We start from the raw sequence: 20,074 nt of genomic DNA on the forward strand, positions 1-20,074 counted from the left end.
TGTCTGCAAAAAACTTCAGGTTGGTTACTCAATATTTGTGCATTTTTAAACACCGTTACAACTGTAGCATGCTTGCACTTAACACGCAAGCTGGAATAAAGAGCCAAGCCCATATTTGAACTTGTCAAATCAGCAGGTAGATTAACCACACTGTGCTGAGACCAGATACAACACTAACATGAAGGACTGCACCTGCAGGATAGAGCCACAGACATATAGAGACATGATAACCTTCAAAAAGGTTACACAGGTTTCTAATAATCTCTCCTCAGAATCCACATCACTTCAGAACATATGAATAAAGACTGAATGACGCTACAACAAAGGTCAGACACACTGAGCAAGGCAAACTAGTGAGAACCAAGAAGACATGCACATCAGAGATGATGCCCTCAGTTACGAAGATAACCACGTACTACCTTCACACAGAACTTGTTGTTCTTCATCCATCTCCTCTTCCTCCTCCTGCTGTGTACTTTCATGACTGGGAAGACAGACATACTCCTGTTCCTCTTCCACATCCTCTTCTTCTCTCTCCTGCTCTGTGCTTCCATTACTGGGCAGACAAACAAATTCCTCATCTTCCTGGTAGCAGTATTCCAGATCGTCCTCAGCAGATGTGAGCAGTGCCATCCCCCTCTCTGGCACTACAGCTTACTAGTAAACCACAAAGCCTCCGAGTGCAACAGCACGGATCCTACCTGTGCTGTTTGCATTTGTGGGTGTGTTTGTGTTTTAATCTATGAATCAATACCTAATGTGTGTGTGTTCCTCAGATGTGAAAGTACACATCTACCTAGCTTTTGTTTCGTAGAGGAGAGAAAGTGTGTATAGTGTTTGTAGTCTGTCTTTCTAAACACTCCATTGTGCATGTCTGTGGGTGTATGTTCATCCGGTGGCAAGTGGTGTCTGCTGTATGTGTTTCTAACAGTGTATGTATCACTTGTCCCTGTGGTATCTCCTCAAGATGACCAGATAACTCCCCTAACTCCTCCCCCTCCTCTGTGACTGGTCAGTGAATGGCCTACTCTACTTTACCACATACAGGGGGGTGGACACAAAAATATATAGGACGCTGTCTGTTAGCAATTTAAAGGTCATAGAACTAAGTTAAAATATATTTAACACCAACAGATGAGAGCATTTAAAATAATCTGTAATATTCATCTTAATCCCTGTAATCCTCAACTATTCATCCCTTTCAACCTTTTCCAATTAATGGGTTAAAATGGTTCAGGCAACCACCTGTACAATCAAACTGGGGCTGAGTGAGACACCTGTTTCTCAGGTGAGTCTCAAGTCCAATGAAGGCAAAGTCCTCATGTAACCCTCCTCTAGAGAAAATACCATGGTACAGTCCGTTCAGCCTCTATGGTGACAGGACAGGGCAAACAATAATAGTTATGCACCTGTTTCCAGGGTGGGGCCAAACACAGTGAAACCTTCACAGGTGAATGTTTTTACACACATTTTAACCTGCGGCCAGTGTTATCAAGGGAAATTCATGGGATAGAAAGTTCTTGGGCTGGAAGGGTGGCAAACAAACAAATGAATAGAGGGCTGGCAGACTGGCAGGCAGAGTGAACTGTGCTAACCACTAAGCTAACAACTTAGTAGGGCCAAGCTATTTCAAACATTACTGAAAACAAATAAGTAGAATATAAAAGAATTGTTGTTTAATCTATTTTAATTATCAAAACTATTTCCTGAAAACTTAAAAAAAACATCTGTTTCTGTCAATCTAAGAAAAAAAGAAAAAAGAAAAAAAGAAGACAGAACTGGGTCATGTTTACCAGACTGTTGAATTGGGGTTTCTAGAAATGGACACAAAAAGAGCGAGTCCTATCCAATACTTCAACACATGTCTGGAAAGGTTTGTCTCACTATTGGCAAACTGTGAATCTTTATAACAGTTTGATAAACACTGTGATGCATAGTTTTACTCCACAGTATATTTTGCATGTCACTGCTTCTTAGTTAACCCTTCAGTCCGAGATACTTCCTAAACTGGGTCCAATCACATTTAAATAAGCTCTTTAATGAAAACAAGCATGGTACAGTTTTATTATTCATAATGTAGTGTAACTTTACAGTTTCCTTCACATTACTAAAGAGAAACAAATAATAACTGTATACTATATGTAAGATGGACATGTCATGTCCATCTTAGCTGAATAAGTAAGACCCGTAAGACCTGATCCCTCATAAATTCATGTAGGCCACATCAAAGCAGTCCAATTCTCTGCTCATTACTCACTGCTCAAGTGTTATAAGTACTGTAATTGGTCTAGAAAACTGATGCCAGCTCCGTACTGGCCTACATGCTTGAGTAACTCCACTCAATGGTTCTATGGATGTAATGCTGCAGGCAACAAAAGAGTCCTGGACAAACACCCCTCAGTGTTTTCCCTACTCCCATTGCTTTTCTGGTCACATTCACTCTTTACACTCCACTCGTTTTTCCATTTTCCCTCTCATACCACCCCGCCCCTTCAACCTCACTTGTCTTGTAAGTTTCTATTGGAATTCTTTGTACAACATTTTTGAAGAAAACTACATTTTAGACAGTTACATGTATATAACCCTGTTGAAATCAAGAAATCCAGCTAGTTAAAACATTGCCTGCTCATAGCTCAAGGCTCCACATCTCTCAGCTTGTATCCTTCCAGGCTCTTAGATCTTAAACTCACTGTTTCCTTTTACACAGCAGCTGTAGCTGCGTTAGCAACAACACAGCAAGAGCCAGGGAGCTTCTATCTTTCAGTGATAAGTTTGGACTTCTCTTTTCAAAGCTAATGCCAACTCATGTGATACAAGGAAGATTAATTTAAACAGTTAACTTTACAGACCTGGAAACAAACACATAATTAGTTAGCAGTGGTTCTAAAAATCAATGTTTTGTCTCTCAGCTTCACTTGGTTTCCAATAATTATCCCTCCACCCTGTCATGTTCCCACTGGAAGAATAGTTTGCCCTCTTTCTCAGCCCAGCACTCTGTACTGCTCACTCTCTGCCAATCCAGCCATTTGTTTTGAAGGTTTCCAAAAGTGCCAAAGTGTATTTGGCAGACTGCTATTGACAAGAGTGGCTTAGAGCAGCTAAATATAAGCCAACCTACTTCCACATCCCTCCCTTGCATATCTCAGAATAAAACCAGCTGCTTTCTATTTCTGCCTCTACACTCCACAAGAAGATTTATCACAGAACCTGCACACTCCCCTCTCATTTTGTTATTTGATCAGTTCAGCATCAAGCACAGTAAAAGCTATTAGAGGAAACATTTTTCTATGAAAGCTCAACATACCAAAGAAAGAAAATCAGCCTGGGTTGACTGCCACAGCTAAATAATAGTGCAGATGTTTAAGCTGCACAGCTCACATTGTGGAGGTGCTGAGCTGTCTCAAACTGTTATGTAACCATTTCTAGAGCATCCCTGACACACATACATAATATAGCTCACATAACAAGTCATAGATCATACCATCTTCCTCCATTCATTAGACCTTCACATTAAATTTGGAATTTACATTAAATTCAACTTCATCAAGAAACACAACATGAATCATCAAATTCATAAAAATGCACCCGTGTTCAGTCCAATGAAAATCAATTATTGCAGGTGATAGCTGCATAACGCACAACATCAAGACATGGACCATAACAAGCTGTATTATAAGAGAAGAGAGACAGACAACGGTGGAAAGATGTACAGAGAGAGGAGGGAGAACCAGAGGCAGTGGCTAAAGGCTGCTAATAAACTGACCACTGCAATAAACTGCTGTTCGTCACACGTGTCACATGACCGGGCGCCATCGGTCCCCCACATGTCTTGGCTGTGTGATTGGATTGATCATTACCCTCACAGGTTACATACTGTGGCTGCAGCAGGACAATAACACAAGCTGTCGTAACAAACTGGGGTACATTACATAAATGCACTGCACCAAATTCTATGATTAATGGGTAATTTAAAGCTTTGCAGCCATCCTTTATTCATAATACTTATTTATTCCATATCGTCTCCTATGTTGTTTTTTGTTTTGTTTTATTTTAAAAACCCTCATACAATTACATTTACATGTTAAGATTTGCAAAAAAAAAAAAACAACTTGCGACTCATGTGACTTTTATTTGTCCCTTCAGGTCAGCTGCTATCAACAACTTTTTCAGCAGCTATGATAAACAGGTAGCTGGCATCAGTACAGACAGTCCCTCTAGTCCTGATCCAGAACCAACAGCGAGGAACCATGACAAAACCCAGTCCTACTTTGTACATGTACACCCACAGCAACTCATATAAGCTACTCCTTGGCATTATTCTGGAAGCCACATTGACTCTGTTGCCACAGAGCACCTGTTACAACATCCATTGTACTGTCTCCTGTAGCTACAGCTTTAATGCTGCTGTATGTCTTTTCTGTAACATTTGCTTTGACATTTTCTTGTAGTATGAATGTCAGTCCACAGGGTCACATTCTCTGGGTTATCTCAGATGGACACAAGCAGAAAGAAAATGGTTTAAGCTGGTTCCAGTACAGGTTTATGTAAAAGATAACAAATGGTTTTTATGCTTTTTGAGCTAGAATAATTTGAATCCACTTAACCTTCACTCTAACCTCAGTCTGTGTCTCCAGAGGACACATTATAAAACCTGACCAGTGGTAACACTGTTACAACACAGAGTATGTATGCCACACTCAAAGCACTTCTTATATTGTGAACTTTGATCTTACAGTTCCCAAATTACTTATCAGGAAAACTTGATTAAATCTGTTTCTGTCAATCTGTCAGTTTCTTTATATTAGATAAAAGATGAGGTCTGGATCTAATGCACTGTGCAGCAAACAGCTCTCTTTTAGTTTCTAGAAAGCTTGTGTCTTGTTTTGGTAACTGTTCAACTACCTACCGTACCTTTTCAACATTAACATCCTACACATCTACATTTCCATATAACACCACTCCAGTAAATAGTTTGACTCTTCAACAACCATGTCAATACAAAAATCTGTAGCAGACTGTTGTCTTACCATCAGTACACTCTTCATAGTACCAGTCCAGTTCATAGTAGTCTGCCTTGACAAACCTCTGGCCTCTGCTCTGGCCTCGTCTCTTCATCCTCACTGCTCTGACACACAGCTGTATTGTTTCCAGTGTCCCAGCATACTTAGCTGTAGCATCTCCGGCAAATCCAATGTCCCAGCATGCTTAGAGATAACCAGCTGTCACTAGGGTCTTATTAGTTACTAATAGTGTCCGTTGGTCTGTCAGTGAGTGCCCAGTTCTTCTATCCCAGCATGCTTAGCAGTTACCAGCTGGCACACGATCATTGTTGGTGACAGACTGCCCAAGCTCATCATATGTTCTTTCTGTCCCTTCGTCATTAGCAGCAAACTGTCAGTGTATTATGCTCCATATTTGTTGTGATGTTGGTGCCAGTTCAGCGTGTCATCCCACAGAACCGTTACTTGCGTCATCAGTCGTTAACAGAAAAAAAACACATTGTCACTGTATTGTCCTTTATCCATCAGTAATTCCTCACCGTTTCAGTAAATCTTCATTCACTTCATTTGGCCTCTGCCATCTTTCTTTCTTCTTTCTTTTCTGTCCATCAGTTTACCTCAGTCACCCCAAAGCTTCAGCAAATGTGTCAGCTTCCATCCTCTCATGTTCACATCCATTTATAGCTTCATGTCAATTCATCCTCTTGTGCCCCTTTCAGTCATCTGTCCGAGTCTTTCTGAGGTTATATTATAACCTTTGTCTTCTCTTTTGTAACATTTCTTCCTCAGTGACAGCACAACCTCTACACATGGACATCTCTAACAATGACTCAACACAGCGGCACAGAGAGTGAGCGAGCAGCAGCAGCAGTCACGGGTTTTGCAGCAGAAGTGATGATAATCATGACACAGTGAGTTGGGCGGGGTTAGAGGATGCCTACAGCCAATCAGATGCCAGCAGTATCCCCAGCTTGCTCCCACCCTCCATTCGTATGTCAGCATCTCCCCCTCCTCTCCTCTACTTTGTCCTTCTGTGTGGTTGCTATAGTAACAGGCTCAGACTCCAAGGCCTGAGGCTAAGCAGCATGTAGAGACAAGTTAGTGTGAAAAGAGTGTAGCGTTGGCAGAGGTGACGTGGCTCACCCAAAATGAATGAACACAACGGGTGTTCAGTGATTGGTTATTTTAGCAGGGGAGTGATGAAATAAGCACATGCACAAAGCATGGGAGAGAGCAGCGGTTACAAAGCAAAATGCTAAATATTGCATCCATTTCAATGATATAAGCAAAACTCAATGTTAGCATGCTTGGAAGTTCTTACAGAGACTGATATTGCATATGATGAAAAGATTAAGTATAGTTCAATACACTCAAACGCTCACAGGATGGAGCTAACACAAGGCCAGCAACTAGCTAACAGGCTAACTGCACGCTGTCAAAACTGATCTCTGCTTACTAGGATGAAAATAGTATGTGATTCTGAAGCAGTGTGACAAAGCAACTCTAATAAAGTTAATAAAGTGACTTTCACACATTTTTATGCTAACAAACTAGAAAGCTTATATAACTAACTCAGATTTTACCTGTGTGATGCAATGATGTTGCATCAGTCCAGAGTTACAGATGCTGTTACAGCCCTCCACGTGCTATTACTACATGAAAATACATGTATTATCACTGCACTTCTTATATCGTATGAATAGAAAATATATTTTAACAATGATTAAATCCATTGACTACTTTTGTGAGTCAGTTTGTAGTTGCTATGAAATTATATTAACAATAAAAAGAATACCATCTATACAAGTGCAGAAATCTAATAAACCTCTCTCTTGCCCATTCATCAAAAGGAAATATAAATCAAATGTGTTGTGTGTGTCACATAATTACATACAAAAAAAAAATCTAAAAAATATATTTTGGTTGTGAATTTCCACTGCTCTCTTTTAAATTACTCTTCATCTGTATCTACTACACATTAACTGTTTTCATATGGTTGACAATACTGATCACCAGCTAAATTATAGCTTGACCTGTCAGACAACTATGTCCTCTGTTTAGTAAGACATGTGAGAGTGATGTCATCACAACATTGAGTTGCTTGCATGGTTGCTCTCTATTGTTCAACTGCCTCCATGTCATCATTTACATACTTAAATAAATGAATAACCACTTGGATGATATAACATAAACCAGTAATGCCTGTTCAGCAATCTGACACACAGCAGCTCCAGGTAAAGATGAATGTTAAAGAAGTAGTATTTATGCATAAATAAATGTGACCTATATGATGACCTATTTATGATGGTTGGTATGGTTAACTACTTCTACTAAAGAGAACACAGCTTTATGACCAGGATGAAACCAGTATGGCTCATTCATCATGGGCCTGGGTGAAACAGTACCTTACCTGGCCTTCTGTTTGAGGCAATAATAAGAAGCAATGTTCATCCATTAGGGATGATTAAAGTAATAGGAAACAATACAGTTGATAATAAAGCACAAAAGCAATGTTGAGTATTTAGTAAAACACCCCTTACAGAATATCTCATACTGGTTCTTATGTAACATGACCTTGTCACTGCCTCTTAGCCTGGCTGGCTATGATGAATGTCAAGGCCAAGGTGTCCATGTCGGCATGGGGGATTGAGGTGAAGTTTCAGTTCTTAGTTAAACCTATTTATAAAGACACTTGATCTATTTTTAGAACATGTTTTTACCCTGAGTCACTGTTCAAGCAGACATGAATTAGAACTGAATTATTGATGGTGAAAAACACTTTACGATCCCTTGGTTTGCCATTTGCAGTGTGCGCACGTGTTTTATATGAGCCTGTGTGTGTTTGTTTGCCTCCAGTTGTGTGCAAGTGGGTGTGTGTGGTTTATCGCTGGCATAGGGGGCAACCACAAGACAGCTCTTAGTCTGATAGAGCAGACACGTGCATAAAAACACAACAGAGGACTGAGTGCAAGAGAGAGCAAAACATCAACCAACAGAGAGTGAGAGAGGGACCTACCAGGTATGTTTGTTGTGGCAACCATGAGCAGCTGGCACACCCACACTGTGGTGGGCAAATCCCTCTCTCTCTTTCTCCCACTCTGATTCCTGCTCAGTCAAGGTCAGTGTATGTATCTTAAATCACTTACCTCTCAATCTTAAATTCTCATCGTCACTGTCAAATAACAGTTTCCTGAAGATTAAATCTAGAAGTCTAACTTTCTGTCCCTACTGTGTGATATATGTGGTGTTGAGAGTGCAACATGGCAATTTCAGGGACATATCTAATGACATCATCTGAAAACAGTGTATGATCAACTTACAGAAGTATTTGAGGGTCTCCTCTATCTGTTCAGTAGTGAGGTCGAGGGCAGAGTCAGGGTCCACCAGTGGCGTGTGCAGCCAATCATCTTGGTCGTAGCCGAAGATGGTGTCGGCCCTCAGCTTGTAGACTGGCAGCTGCTCCTCCAATAAGCTGATAATCTCAAGCTCTGGCAAGTCAGTACTGTTACACACATCTGTACAGACAGAGAAAGAGACACTGTACAGTATTTGTTCTTTTCTTTGGCAATAACATTTTCTTTAAAGTCATTATGGATTACTGATAGGGAGTGGACATAAAAATGTTGTCTTCAGCTGGGACAAAGTTTGGTGATGGGTACAATATCACAGTGTCAGTTATGGTTATCTTAATATCACAGATTGGACAACTGCTTTTCATTTGGTAATCAGCACAAGAAGACATTGCAGCAGTTTATTTCAACTGAAAGTATATGATGCCCTCTAGTGGCCAACTAGAGGAACTAGCCAACTTCTCATTACAACAATCCTGTAGCACTCATAAATGGAGCTGAACTGGGGGATAGCTTCATTTATGTCCATTTGCATCTCCAGTTAAATGAAATTAAGTGCTTACTTGGGAAGCAACAGTTTAAGTTGGATAGTAATTAAAAAAAAAATAAATAAAAAAAAAAAAAAACATATATATATATATATATATATACACACAATGATTACCAGGTTGTGCCGCAACATTTCGTACAGCCTGCAAAGATATGGACATTTTAAAAACAGCATCATAGCCCTTATTATCTAGACCCATAATTACTGCAACAGCAATCAAAACATAACAACACATGTCGTAAAAAGGAGTGTTTTACTATACACATTCATGTCAAATTCTACTGTACAGTATTTGTTTCTCTAATGTGTGTAGCCAACTGTGTTCTTAAAAAAACTACAAGACCCTGCTCCTCATATCAATAAAAACAAAGGAAGACACTTAAACAAACAAAAGCACATAGTTTCAAACACACACAATGACAGTAAAAATATACTTCCATATACCTTTTTATGACTTGGTAAAAATGTAAAAGAACTGTTATCATTTATACATTGTGCATAGCTATCGTTGACATGGCAGCCAAACCAGTCCAGAAACTCCTCAAAAAAGTCAACAACCTTCTACTTCAAACGTCTGAGTCAACCAGAGAGACACATTTCTGGGCTGCTGTGGAAAATGAAATAATCTTACCTAAGCTTTCAGCTATGTGCCTCGCTGTTCACACATCAGTTTAGTGTGCTATTAAAAAGTAGCATGCATTTAGGACTCTATTAGAGAGCACATCCTCTCTGTTCACTCACAGAATTCAGGTTTTAGTCACTTTTTCTAAAGAAACGTCAAATAGATAAGCTCTTAGACAGAATGAGAATTAACATACAGTAAAAATAATGTCCTTTGTTCCTCTGTCTCCCTCTATTTCTGGCTCTGTGTCTCTCATCTGCTGTCCGTCTCTCTCTCTCCGTCTGTCTGTCTGTGTCTCTCTAACAATGCTGTCTCTCACAGTTTGCTAATCCAGACTGAATGACTGACTGTGCTGAAAAAGGGAAACACACACACACACACACACACACACACAGAGCAGCTGGGGAATCATTCAGCAAGCCCAGCCAGTGAGGTTTCAACACAGGAGTAAGTATTAGACTGAATTACAGTTCCTACCAATGCCATTAGAAAAGTTACAGTTTACGACAGTTTTTACTGATTTGTGCCACCAAGAATTATGTGATGATTCTTATTCTGGTCTATGGCTAATCATACATTTGGTTCTCTTACAAAAAACTGTTTTTTCATTAGACACAATACACATTACAGCAGCAAACTAACAGCTGTGTAAAGTTTGAGCCAATTTTATTCATGTGGTTATTGTATTTCTCCTCAACATCACATGCAATAAGTCCAGCTTTTTCGAAAAAACCACTGAAATGTCAAACCATTATCTTTCAAAATAAATCAGTATGATTATTAAGATGATAAGCCAGGGCTTGTTTTTCAATAAGTGCACCTGTAAAGTGAGCAGCCATATATAATGTCAAGTTAACTTTTTGGAACATCAACTTAAAAGTTTTTGAGAACACCCTCACATTAAACGAAATAATATTAAACCCAACTTGGGAAGGAGGAGGTTGTTATTTAGATTCACAATATTACCCTTCTGTACTGATATGAAATATGACCTGTGCGCTTCAGCTCCTAAATTGAGTACTGATAGGACACGGATGAGGATAATAATAGCACAAACTGTTCGTGCTGTGTGTTCTGACAAAAGGTCAATGGAGACAGTAAAATGTAATTTTGTGTGTGTGTGTGTGTGTGTGTGTGTGTGTGTGTGTGTGTGTGTGTGTGTGTGTGTGTGTGTGTGTGTGTGTGTTGTATCTGGTTAGTTTTAGAATGATCTTTCTGTTAAATGTGTGAATGCATTTCACAGTTCAAAATTTCACAATTCTCACATATAAACACTTTTGCACACAGTGCAAAACAAGTTAACCAGGACTGTCCGAAAGTACAAAGTAAACAGACCGCCTGTGGTAACAGTGTCGTTGACTGAATATTTATTTTTATGTACTTAAAACAGCAGACAGTGTTTTCTATGTTGCGGTTCTCTGTCAGCATAAGATAAAGATAAACTATATCATATAATAGTTTTTACAGAGCACAATAAACCAGCATACAAGGTCAACTTTACAAATAGCAGGGATATAGTGATCACAAGTGACAGTGGCATTTCAAGTTATAACTGCTCAATTAAGACAAAGCTGATATACAACATATACAAAGTCTAAGTCCAATATTCAAATGTAAATAAAGACTGCAGGCACAAAGAGGACAAGCTGTAGGGACATGCCAACATTAATAACAGCTAGCAGCCACCAGAGGAAGAAAGTTCAAGTTCAAATGCAAGAACAGGCCACTGTTGATCTGAGCACTACATGCAACAACATGTGCAGAGGACACAGAGTCAGGAGGCAGAAAGTCCGACAGACAAGTGTCAAAATCAAGATCTGGTCATTATTTTAGCTGTAGAGATTTGCAGCTAGTGATGAATGATCACAATGAGCCACAGACAGAGTCTGGTCAAAATAAGACAAAGTAATAACAGACACTTCCAACAGAGCTGCCTTCCTCCACTTGACCCACACAAGCACCAACACTGGACATACAGTACAGTATAGCTAAGTGTAGTATCACTACACTGAGACCCTAAATTAGGTCACTGAAGAGAGTAGGGTATACAACCAGAAGGGCTGGATTCACACCAGACCTGCTGGACATGACTTCAGAAGTGTTATTAAGCAGAATGGCTGCCTCCTGTAAAGCACTTCTGCTGCTTGTACTCAAATAAAAAAAAAAAACAAGTTAACCTTTCTACAATGTATTCACAGCAAACCTTTTGGCTTTAAAAACAATGTTAGAGGTTTGGACCCATAACCCTTTATTTATTTATCAAACATTTTAAAAACAAAAAAAAATCTTAAAAATACAAATATTGAACTTGTAAAAGGTAAATCCCTAAAAGCTGCCTAAACTATACTGACCTAAAAGGGAGGAAACAACTGAGTGACTCACAGAAAGAGACAAACAAACACAGGATGATCGAGAGATAGAGACAGTGAGAGAACTCTACCCAGATGTTAGCCAAACTGCTCATAAACCCAACTGAGAACAGCCGAAACTGGCAGAAAAACCACGCTGTGCACAGTGTACTCACTCATGGTGCCTGAAGCCCGACAACCACTGACTCTTCTGCCCTCAAATCACATTTTCCACTGGTCCAGGAGAGAGCAAGGTCGCAAGAAATAACACAGAGTGCAGACAGAGAAAGAGAGTTGGGAGGGTGAGAGATAGGAAGAACAAGAGAAAGGGAGCCGAAAGTTTTAGAGGACGGCACTGTGTGGAAAAGACAGAAAGAGAGAGAGAGGACAAGAGGGAGGGAGGAGTGAAGAGGAGAAGAGATCCGAGCCAAACTGGTTCGTCATGCCTGACATGCCAATGACGGAATCCACATGGACCGCCCCACGCCTGCTCTGTCCCCCCCTCTCTTTTCCTCCCAGCAGACCCAGCTGGGCTCTTCCTATGAGCTGTAACTACACACACACACACACACACACTCTCGCTCTCTCTATCCTATATAAACACAGCGTAGCTAACAGCAGGCTTGAAGCGGTTCCTACTGTTTTACTATGTGTTTCAGCAGCTCCAGCGGAGCATATTAAACTCTTACATGGAGACACAGACCTGATAAAAGATTCTATGTGATTGAGGAGATTTTCACACTGAGAGTATATGCAAGTGTTAAACATTATTCACCGCCCGAGGGAAACAGGTCAACGGAACAGATTTAACACAGTTGCAGCAATAATCATGGCCTGTACAACACGAGCAAAGCTGCAGCAGAAAAACTGCCAAAAACCCACTCAGTGTGTTTTACATGTAATCCTACAGATCAGAGCATCTGGTACTGAAGGGCACTGAATTTATTCCTAAGCTTGTTTATAAAAGACTTAGGAGAGGCCTAATAGCTGCATTACTGTGTAATTAACAGTTACTCAACTTCCTTTATGCATGGTTGTGGTTAGGGTGTGTCACATGTAGTTTAGACATAAAAGGTAGAGCATAGTGAGTCAATGATCAAATGTTTAATTTTAGAAATTCTTATGTCAGTTTTTAGGAGCAACTCTGAATGAAACTCGCTACTGGTGGTCTGATGTGTGGTAAAACCAATCCAGAACAACATGCGAGTGAAAAGAAAAGTAATTCTATAAAACTGGAGGAAGATCATAAATTGAGTTTAAAAATCACCAAAACTTACCAATTTTGTATCACACTCTCCTCCGAGTAATTCAGTGACTTGTGGATCGTTGGTGAAAGGAACAGGTGCATGCTGCTCTCTAGATACTCTCACTTTTAATAGCAAAAGTTTCTTAACATATAAAGAACACCTAACTGTGGCGAACTATAATAAACTTATTGATGTTGTCAATCAATTTTCCCCATTGAAGCCATTCAACCAAATACTGTAATACTTATATAATGGAGCTGCAGCACAGGCCTGTCCAGAATTAGACTGGGCTACAGTTGAATGCTGCCACTGGTCACAGAGGGTACGCACATGAAATACAGGAGAGTACATCAACATGGTCAAATATCACTGGCAGTCCACAAGATCTACGTGAGGGAGTCTGCACCAAGGTGTTCAAATGTCACTAACCCTGTAAATCTCTGAGTCCAGTATGTGTGTGCAGGTCTTCACCAAGGTGTTAGCTTGTATAAAAGTGCAGTGGCACTGGCTTGATTGCAGATTTAAATTTCAGCCACAGAAAACTAGCACAACTTTAAAGACAACTCATGTTTAAACCAGGAAAAAACTGAGAATGGGAAATATTATATGATTATTTCCTAACATTTGCTGGGCATCCTGTTGTTCAGTTATTCCACTTACATACAGCAGACAAATGTCTACCCTGTTATCAAAACTACATTACAAACTCGCCACAAAACTTTCCTCTTTGGTCAGCTAACATTCAGCCTTACTGTGGCTTACACTCTGATTCAGTCCAGCATCTAGAGTAAATTTGCACATGCTGTGAACCATTACAATACAAACTGCTGTACAGGACAGCACACTGGTTCGGTTACAAAAGCTAGCAGTGAGTGATACTGTACATGTGATTTCAATGCTTTATGGTCACACAAAACATGGTCATGTGTTGGTTTTTTCAGGAGTCAAAAGAGACATGTTTTTTTAGAGAAGCAGCACTTCTCATCATAGAAACTGATCCAAACTCAGTAATTAACAGTAATGCAATGGATTTTTGTATGGTAATACAAAAAGATAAAATGTGTAAAATGTACCAGTGGAATATAATACTGTATGACAAGTTAATAAAAAGTCATTTTAAATCGAAGTACACGAAGTACACAGTTCCAAAAGCTGGAAAGAATCAAGTAAATAGGCATGAGCATGACAGGACATGTGGCCGTATCAGATGTGTAAACATGTAACGTCATGCGCCATCAACGCCCCCTTCATGAGCCTGAAAAATAAGCCGGACTAACAAAGAGAGAAAACAAGCAAGAGTTGTGAACTCTATGGCCTATTCTGTTTCAGCGATGAAAACAATCTGGCTGAATTGTCACAAAAAATCAATGTTTTCAATGCTCTATTCAAGGTTATCATGCAGTGTAACTGAAAGGCTCTTGCAACAACCAAACTAATGCAGCTCAGCCTGCTTTGTAAAGTATGTAGTCAGCCAGTTGTAAGGGTCATGTACAAAAACACTGTATCCATGGAGACAGCGTAAGATAATATGTGCAGCATACGTCTGATGGACCCCAAGTTAATTTATAATCTAACAAAATGACTACAGTGACAGAAGTGAATTACTCAACACAAACAAAATAGTTTTGCTCACTTTATAGAGACGCCATCAGGTGAACACAGTTTCAGTCTCATGTTAGCTCTGTCTCTACTGTGTGTACGTGATAATGCAAACAGTGAACAAGAACCGAGCGCAGCACAATGGCTGTTTTCGCATGCTGTGATTGGATCAGAGTCAGGCAGCATACTCAGCAGTTTGGATTCTACTCTGTTTGTCCACTTACATAACTTTGTCTCTGTCTCACTCAAGTTTTCTGTCTCCTCTCTGTCCGCCTGTTTGTTCCTGATCTCTCTCTCCTAACTAAGCATCCCATAATTTCACAGTTACTCAACTCTTTACATCACTGTTGGCTGGTAACCACGGAGAATTAACCTTACGCCCAGGAACTGCCCCATGGCAACGAGCAGCTCTATTCAGCTCTTTGTGTTCATTTATCCACTGGACTTTGTGCAATTGTACACACATACACACTTCCACACAAACTCTCTCTCTCGGCGAGGAAGTATTCAACTAGAGAGTTACACAGGGAGATGGAGACGGTGACAGACAGAGAAGGAGGAGAGAGACAGAAAGAAATAAAGAGACACGAAAGAACTTACAATGTTAACAGTTTATACTGTAAATCTAACTTTGAATGGAAAGTTAGGTTTGTTAATATTCCTATCATACCAGCAGATGGCAGCACTGACCTAACCTCCTCAACTGTCTTGCCCTTGAATGACTTTAGTGTTAAAACCTTGACTTTAGCAGAATTACCACAGCATGTCATTTCCACATTTGATTTTTGCAAAATACATGTGTTACACACTTGGCTCTTGCACTAACACATCACTAATCAGTTTCAATCAAACTGAAATCAAGAACTGAATATTTTTGCTTCTTTTTTTAAACTTTGACATCACCAAATAAAAATCTTTAGAGATCAGAACACTACCATACAACACTAGATCAAAAACAAAGATTCAAGTCAGGCAGCATTAAGATCTGAAATCCCGAGCAATGCTTGTGAACCTGGAATCTAAATATAGTTTCAGCACTTGAGAAAGAGAAAAGTGAGCAGTGACAATGCAATGTTATTTTTCTCCAGGGAGCTTATTTAGTGAGAAATCAATTTCCAAATAGCTTCAACAGAACTGGGCATAGTAAGCTTTAAACAGATTTGGCAGGACTACTGCAACTGACTGCACTATACTACGCTCTGTGTGTTCCTTTTACCTTGTCCACCACTTGCTTACATAAGCATGGTTTAGCAGCATGCATTAAGAAGTAGCCATTAACACACTGATTCAGTGACCATAAAAAAAGTTCTGGGACCTCACAAGTCCACAAGCACACACAACATCCAGCAAATGATTCTGCTGAAGAAGCTCTGGTGACATGATGCTTAAAATAAAGCTAAAATCAACAAACAGTATCGTAGCATTGACGTTGTGGGGTGTCAGACGGACTCTTCCAAAACTATTTGTAGTAAGGAAACAGCAGCCACCACAGCTGAGTGGTGAAGCCTGTGCAGAGGTGTATTAAGAGGTAGTTCTGCCTCTATGACGTCTCTGACTGTTTGAAGTCAGCAGAACCATGGCATTGCACCAGCTGCAGAAGATGATAAGTATCTGCTCTGTGAGACTACCATCTGTGCAAACCTTCATTATGGCTATGCTAAATGTCACTAATGCCCCCAGCTTGACGAAAATGAGACAAGAAAACCCTATCCTGCTCATGCATTCACTATTCATTTCAGAGAGATGATTGTAAAGGTTGCTAGGACATCACACAGGTCTATGAACTCTTGTAGAACAAAAAAAGCTGTCAAATCCCCCTGGCCTGGCCCCAGTCATGTGAAAAGATAAGCTGGTTTGGAAACTGAATAGATGGATAGATGGATTCACAGTAGAGCCAAGTATATGTTTGTGTTCAAGGTGTGAAACTCCTTCAGAAGCTCCAGATTTCTTGATGTCTTGCTTGAAGGGACCTTGCTGTTCAAAATAATGCAAGGAACTGAGGTCATGGTGAAGGGTGGGAAGGAGTATGCTTGGGAGGGCCTTTTTCCTGTTGTCTGTGAGTAAAAACACTGCCATAGTCTAAATCACTGCTGAACTGACTCTTTAGTCTAGTGCTGTACAAGTGCTTGGAAACCTTTATGGCCTTACTGAAGTAGCTTTTGGCTGTATTCAGCTCCATTTCCTCTTCACTGGGCCTGTTCATTACTGGGTCCTAAACTCCTTATTAAACAGAGGCATGGCACTGTTGCGCTTTCTTGAGAGGTTTTATCACAAGATTCAGAAGGGGACTGTGCTGGATTTTTTAATTTTTTTATTTCAATGCCCACACAGTCTTGTACTGCATTTTCAGCTCTGCAGACTGATTCTAAAAGATTTGTCTGTCATCAGATTTTGTTTCCAGGTTGGGACAAACTAGACTGCTGCGTGATTCAAACTTCTAAAAATTTAGCATCAATACCCATTCCTCTTTTATGTGAAATCACATTATTAAAAAGTCTGATTAGATTAGATATTTGGTCCAGAAAGGCTCATTCTGGACCAAATATCTGGCTCATTCTGTAAGAAGAGATGTTCCACAACGCAGCTAAATTGTGACCAATGGGGACAAGACATTAGTATTCCTCTTTTGGAGAAGAGGATGATTGTGGAGAAAAAAGAGAATGGGAGATGAGTGAAAGAGTTGACAGACACAGTCCGTGGGGAGCTCTTCTCTATTTCACACGCTGGCTTATACAAAGCTGAAGTCCCATAGAGCCGCTTTACTGACAGGATGTGACATAAAAAAGGGTCAAAGAGAGGGACAGTTTCTCACCACTCCACATGTCTCACTCTCACACACCATCTTCCACAGCCTGCAATGTCCCTTCATTAGAAATTAAGGGCTGTTGTTGGAAACATTTTATTGTGGTAAATTCTGATGTAGAACTTCTACGATATAGTGGTGAAGGAATATGTGTATATTTATGCACCTAGTGCTGATTCAGCACTGCCAAATGGATTCCAGTAAGTTTTGTCTACCTGTGCTTTTAATGTATGCATGCAACATTACCAGTAATGGTCTCTGCATCTCTGTAGGTGGCCGGGAATTCCCAGAGTGCAGCTGGCAGACTTGCCTCACTGACATACTCCTCCTCTTCCTCCTCCTCGATTGCCAGTCGGAGCCCTGGGTTGTGGAGCTGACATACGTCTATATGGTGCGAAGACTGTTTAGGGGACGGGGCAGAGGAGCTGGAGCAGGTGAGGGGAGGCGGAGTCTTCGGGTCCAGCTTGGCGCTGAGTGGTTACCGATTTAAGGCAGGAGCAGCCATGGACAAAACTTGGACTTGCCAAAACAAAAATGGGTTACACTAGATTCTTCTCGAGGGCTTTATTGTGCTGGAAGTGGACAATACTGATCAGGATGTCTCACCAGCAGAGCCAGAACAATGCACTTGGATGTACAGAAGGTTTTCAATGCATACCTATAAGAGAAAAACAGCAGAGGACAGGAGAAGACTGTTAATTTGCAACCATTTTTTAAATCACGAGTTATAAATGGCACATATCTAATACAGTATGATTCTGAATATGTGTAAAACATTAAACAGTACGTTAGGCTTAAAAATCAAACTCATTAGTTTTATATGTGGGAACATGTGCCCAGTTACAGCTTTAACAGAAAAATCCCTCCCTGTTTTTCTTTCACACAAGGTTATTGCAAGCAGTAGTATTTATAGACGCAACAACACACTCATCTGCTTAATGGCTGACTGGTTCATAAACAGAACGCATGCTCAAGTGTGGATAATTATAGGGTTAGGGTTCACTTTACACTGTTATCAGTTTATAGGTTTATAATCTAATACAACAGCCCTGTAATAAGAATTATCATTGAGAAGCTTAGAATATTCTGTGTTCGTTGACAATGTGTCAGAAGGATGTAAAGTTTGTCCTCTATGGTAATGTTTGGAGCAGTAATTGTGGTATTGGATTGGACAGCACTAAAGTGAGGTGTTTCTGTTGCCCTAATAATCGCATAATGGGGATGGACGAAATATTAGAAACATTAATTCTAAAAAAACATCAATACAAATGCAGTCTAGTGTGATATAACCACTGACTTCAGCCTCAAAATGAGCTAAAAGTTGAATCCACACCTCTCTGGCACAGTGTCAACCAAAACTGAACATTACAAGCTTCTCAAAGATATGATTTATTGCATGGCAGTAGCACTGCACAGGTGTCCGCTACCTCTAATAAAGTCTTTACCTACTATGTATGTTGGAATTGAATGGAACAGTACAAGGAGGATGCAATTAGAAGCAAATAAATATGGTCACTTATAGCACAAGAGCATCAAACAGATGAAACAAATGATCTGATTAAACAAGTGATGACTAAAGATTAGTAAAAGAATACACTACAACTAAATACAGGATGGAACAATGGCTCCAGAGTTGTGTTCAGAGCTAAGCTGAGTAAGTAGCTGGTTGTCTGGACACCTATTCAGCAAGACCCCCCATGTGAACAGATGAACAAAACAACCAGTAAGCAAATTCTAGAGTTACAGTATACATGATAAAAAAAAGGAACATGGCTGATGAGCTAAAGAGGCGGACAAAAGTACAACACAGTCATATCACTCAGCAGCAGGCTGCCAGTCCAGCAATGAAGAGGAACTTGGGTAATTTTCTATTAATAGTCAACGCTTCAAAACACACACAACTCTTAAGACAAGCTGCTTGATATGTACACCTCGACTCACTATCATAAAAGAAAAACAAAAAAACACAGCTGTGGTTTTGTTATACCACACCTTTCGTTCCTCTACTTTCTGTCTTCTCTCTTCAACTTTCTGTACCTCCTCTCTCCAATATCTACTCATCTGTTTCCCACCATCTTTCTTTTTCCACCCCAGTTTCTTCCTAGACATATTGAATCAGGTCCTAATGCCTTGTGGGGAGCAAAATTTAGGTCATGCAGTTTCCATTATTTAGGAGGGCGTCCAAATGCCCAAACACTGTTGCTAATGACAACAAACCATACAGTCACTGCAAAACATATGACAGGCTGCAATGACATGTTTGTTCTATAGGTCAGGACCTGAGTGTTTCTGTCGACCGTAGCAGGCTGGATAAGTTAGAAACATTTTTTTCAGGGATTTGAAAATGTAATCTGACTGCAGTTAACTTTTTTTCTTCATAATCCCTCAAACACTATTCAGAGTCACGAGAGATGACTAAACAATTTACACCAGAAATAAAGAGAGAAAAGTCTGTGCAGTTCTTTAAAGGACCATCACTTCATAGCCAGCGCCCTGTCATTATATTTACTGTAATGCTGACCAAATAGTACTGCATTTCCAATTTAAAGTTCAAA

The 20,074-nt window shown here is 40.0% G+C and overlaps 1 protein-coding gene across 8 annotated transcripts in view; it reads right to left on the reverse strand.

Annotated features, from left to right (window-relative positions):
* The window catches only part of LOC111227645 (trafficking kinesin-binding protein 1-like), a 36,114-nt gene extending 18,194 nt beyond the window's left edge, over positions 1–17,920 (reverse strand). For 3 of the 8 annotated variants that reach the window (XM_022753241.1, XM_022753235.1, XM_022753243.1), the window contains exon 1: positions 420–673. In XM_022753241.1, coding sequence (XP_022608962.1) covers positions 420–633 — 214 coding nt within the window. In that variant the 5' untranslated portion in view covers positions 634–673. Of the gene's footprint in view, positions 1–419; positions 674–5,027; positions 5,364–8,320; positions 8,516–12,046; positions 12,280–17,765 lie in introns of those variants that run through there. The other 5 variants (XM_022753240.1, XM_022753236.1, XM_022753239.1 and 2 more) reach the window with 5 other exon arrangements.
* Positions 17,921–20,074: the final 2,154 nt, after the last annotated feature.

The sequence above is a fragment of the Seriola dumerili genome, unplaced genomic scaffold (genome assembly GCF_002260705.1).
Source record: "Seriola dumerili isolate Sdu_G_001 unplaced genomic scaffold, Sdu_1.0 BDQW01000191.1, whole genome shotgun sequence".
Classification (NCBI taxonomy): domain Eukaryota; kingdom Metazoa; phylum Chordata; class Actinopteri; order Carangiformes; family Carangidae; genus Seriola; species Seriola dumerili.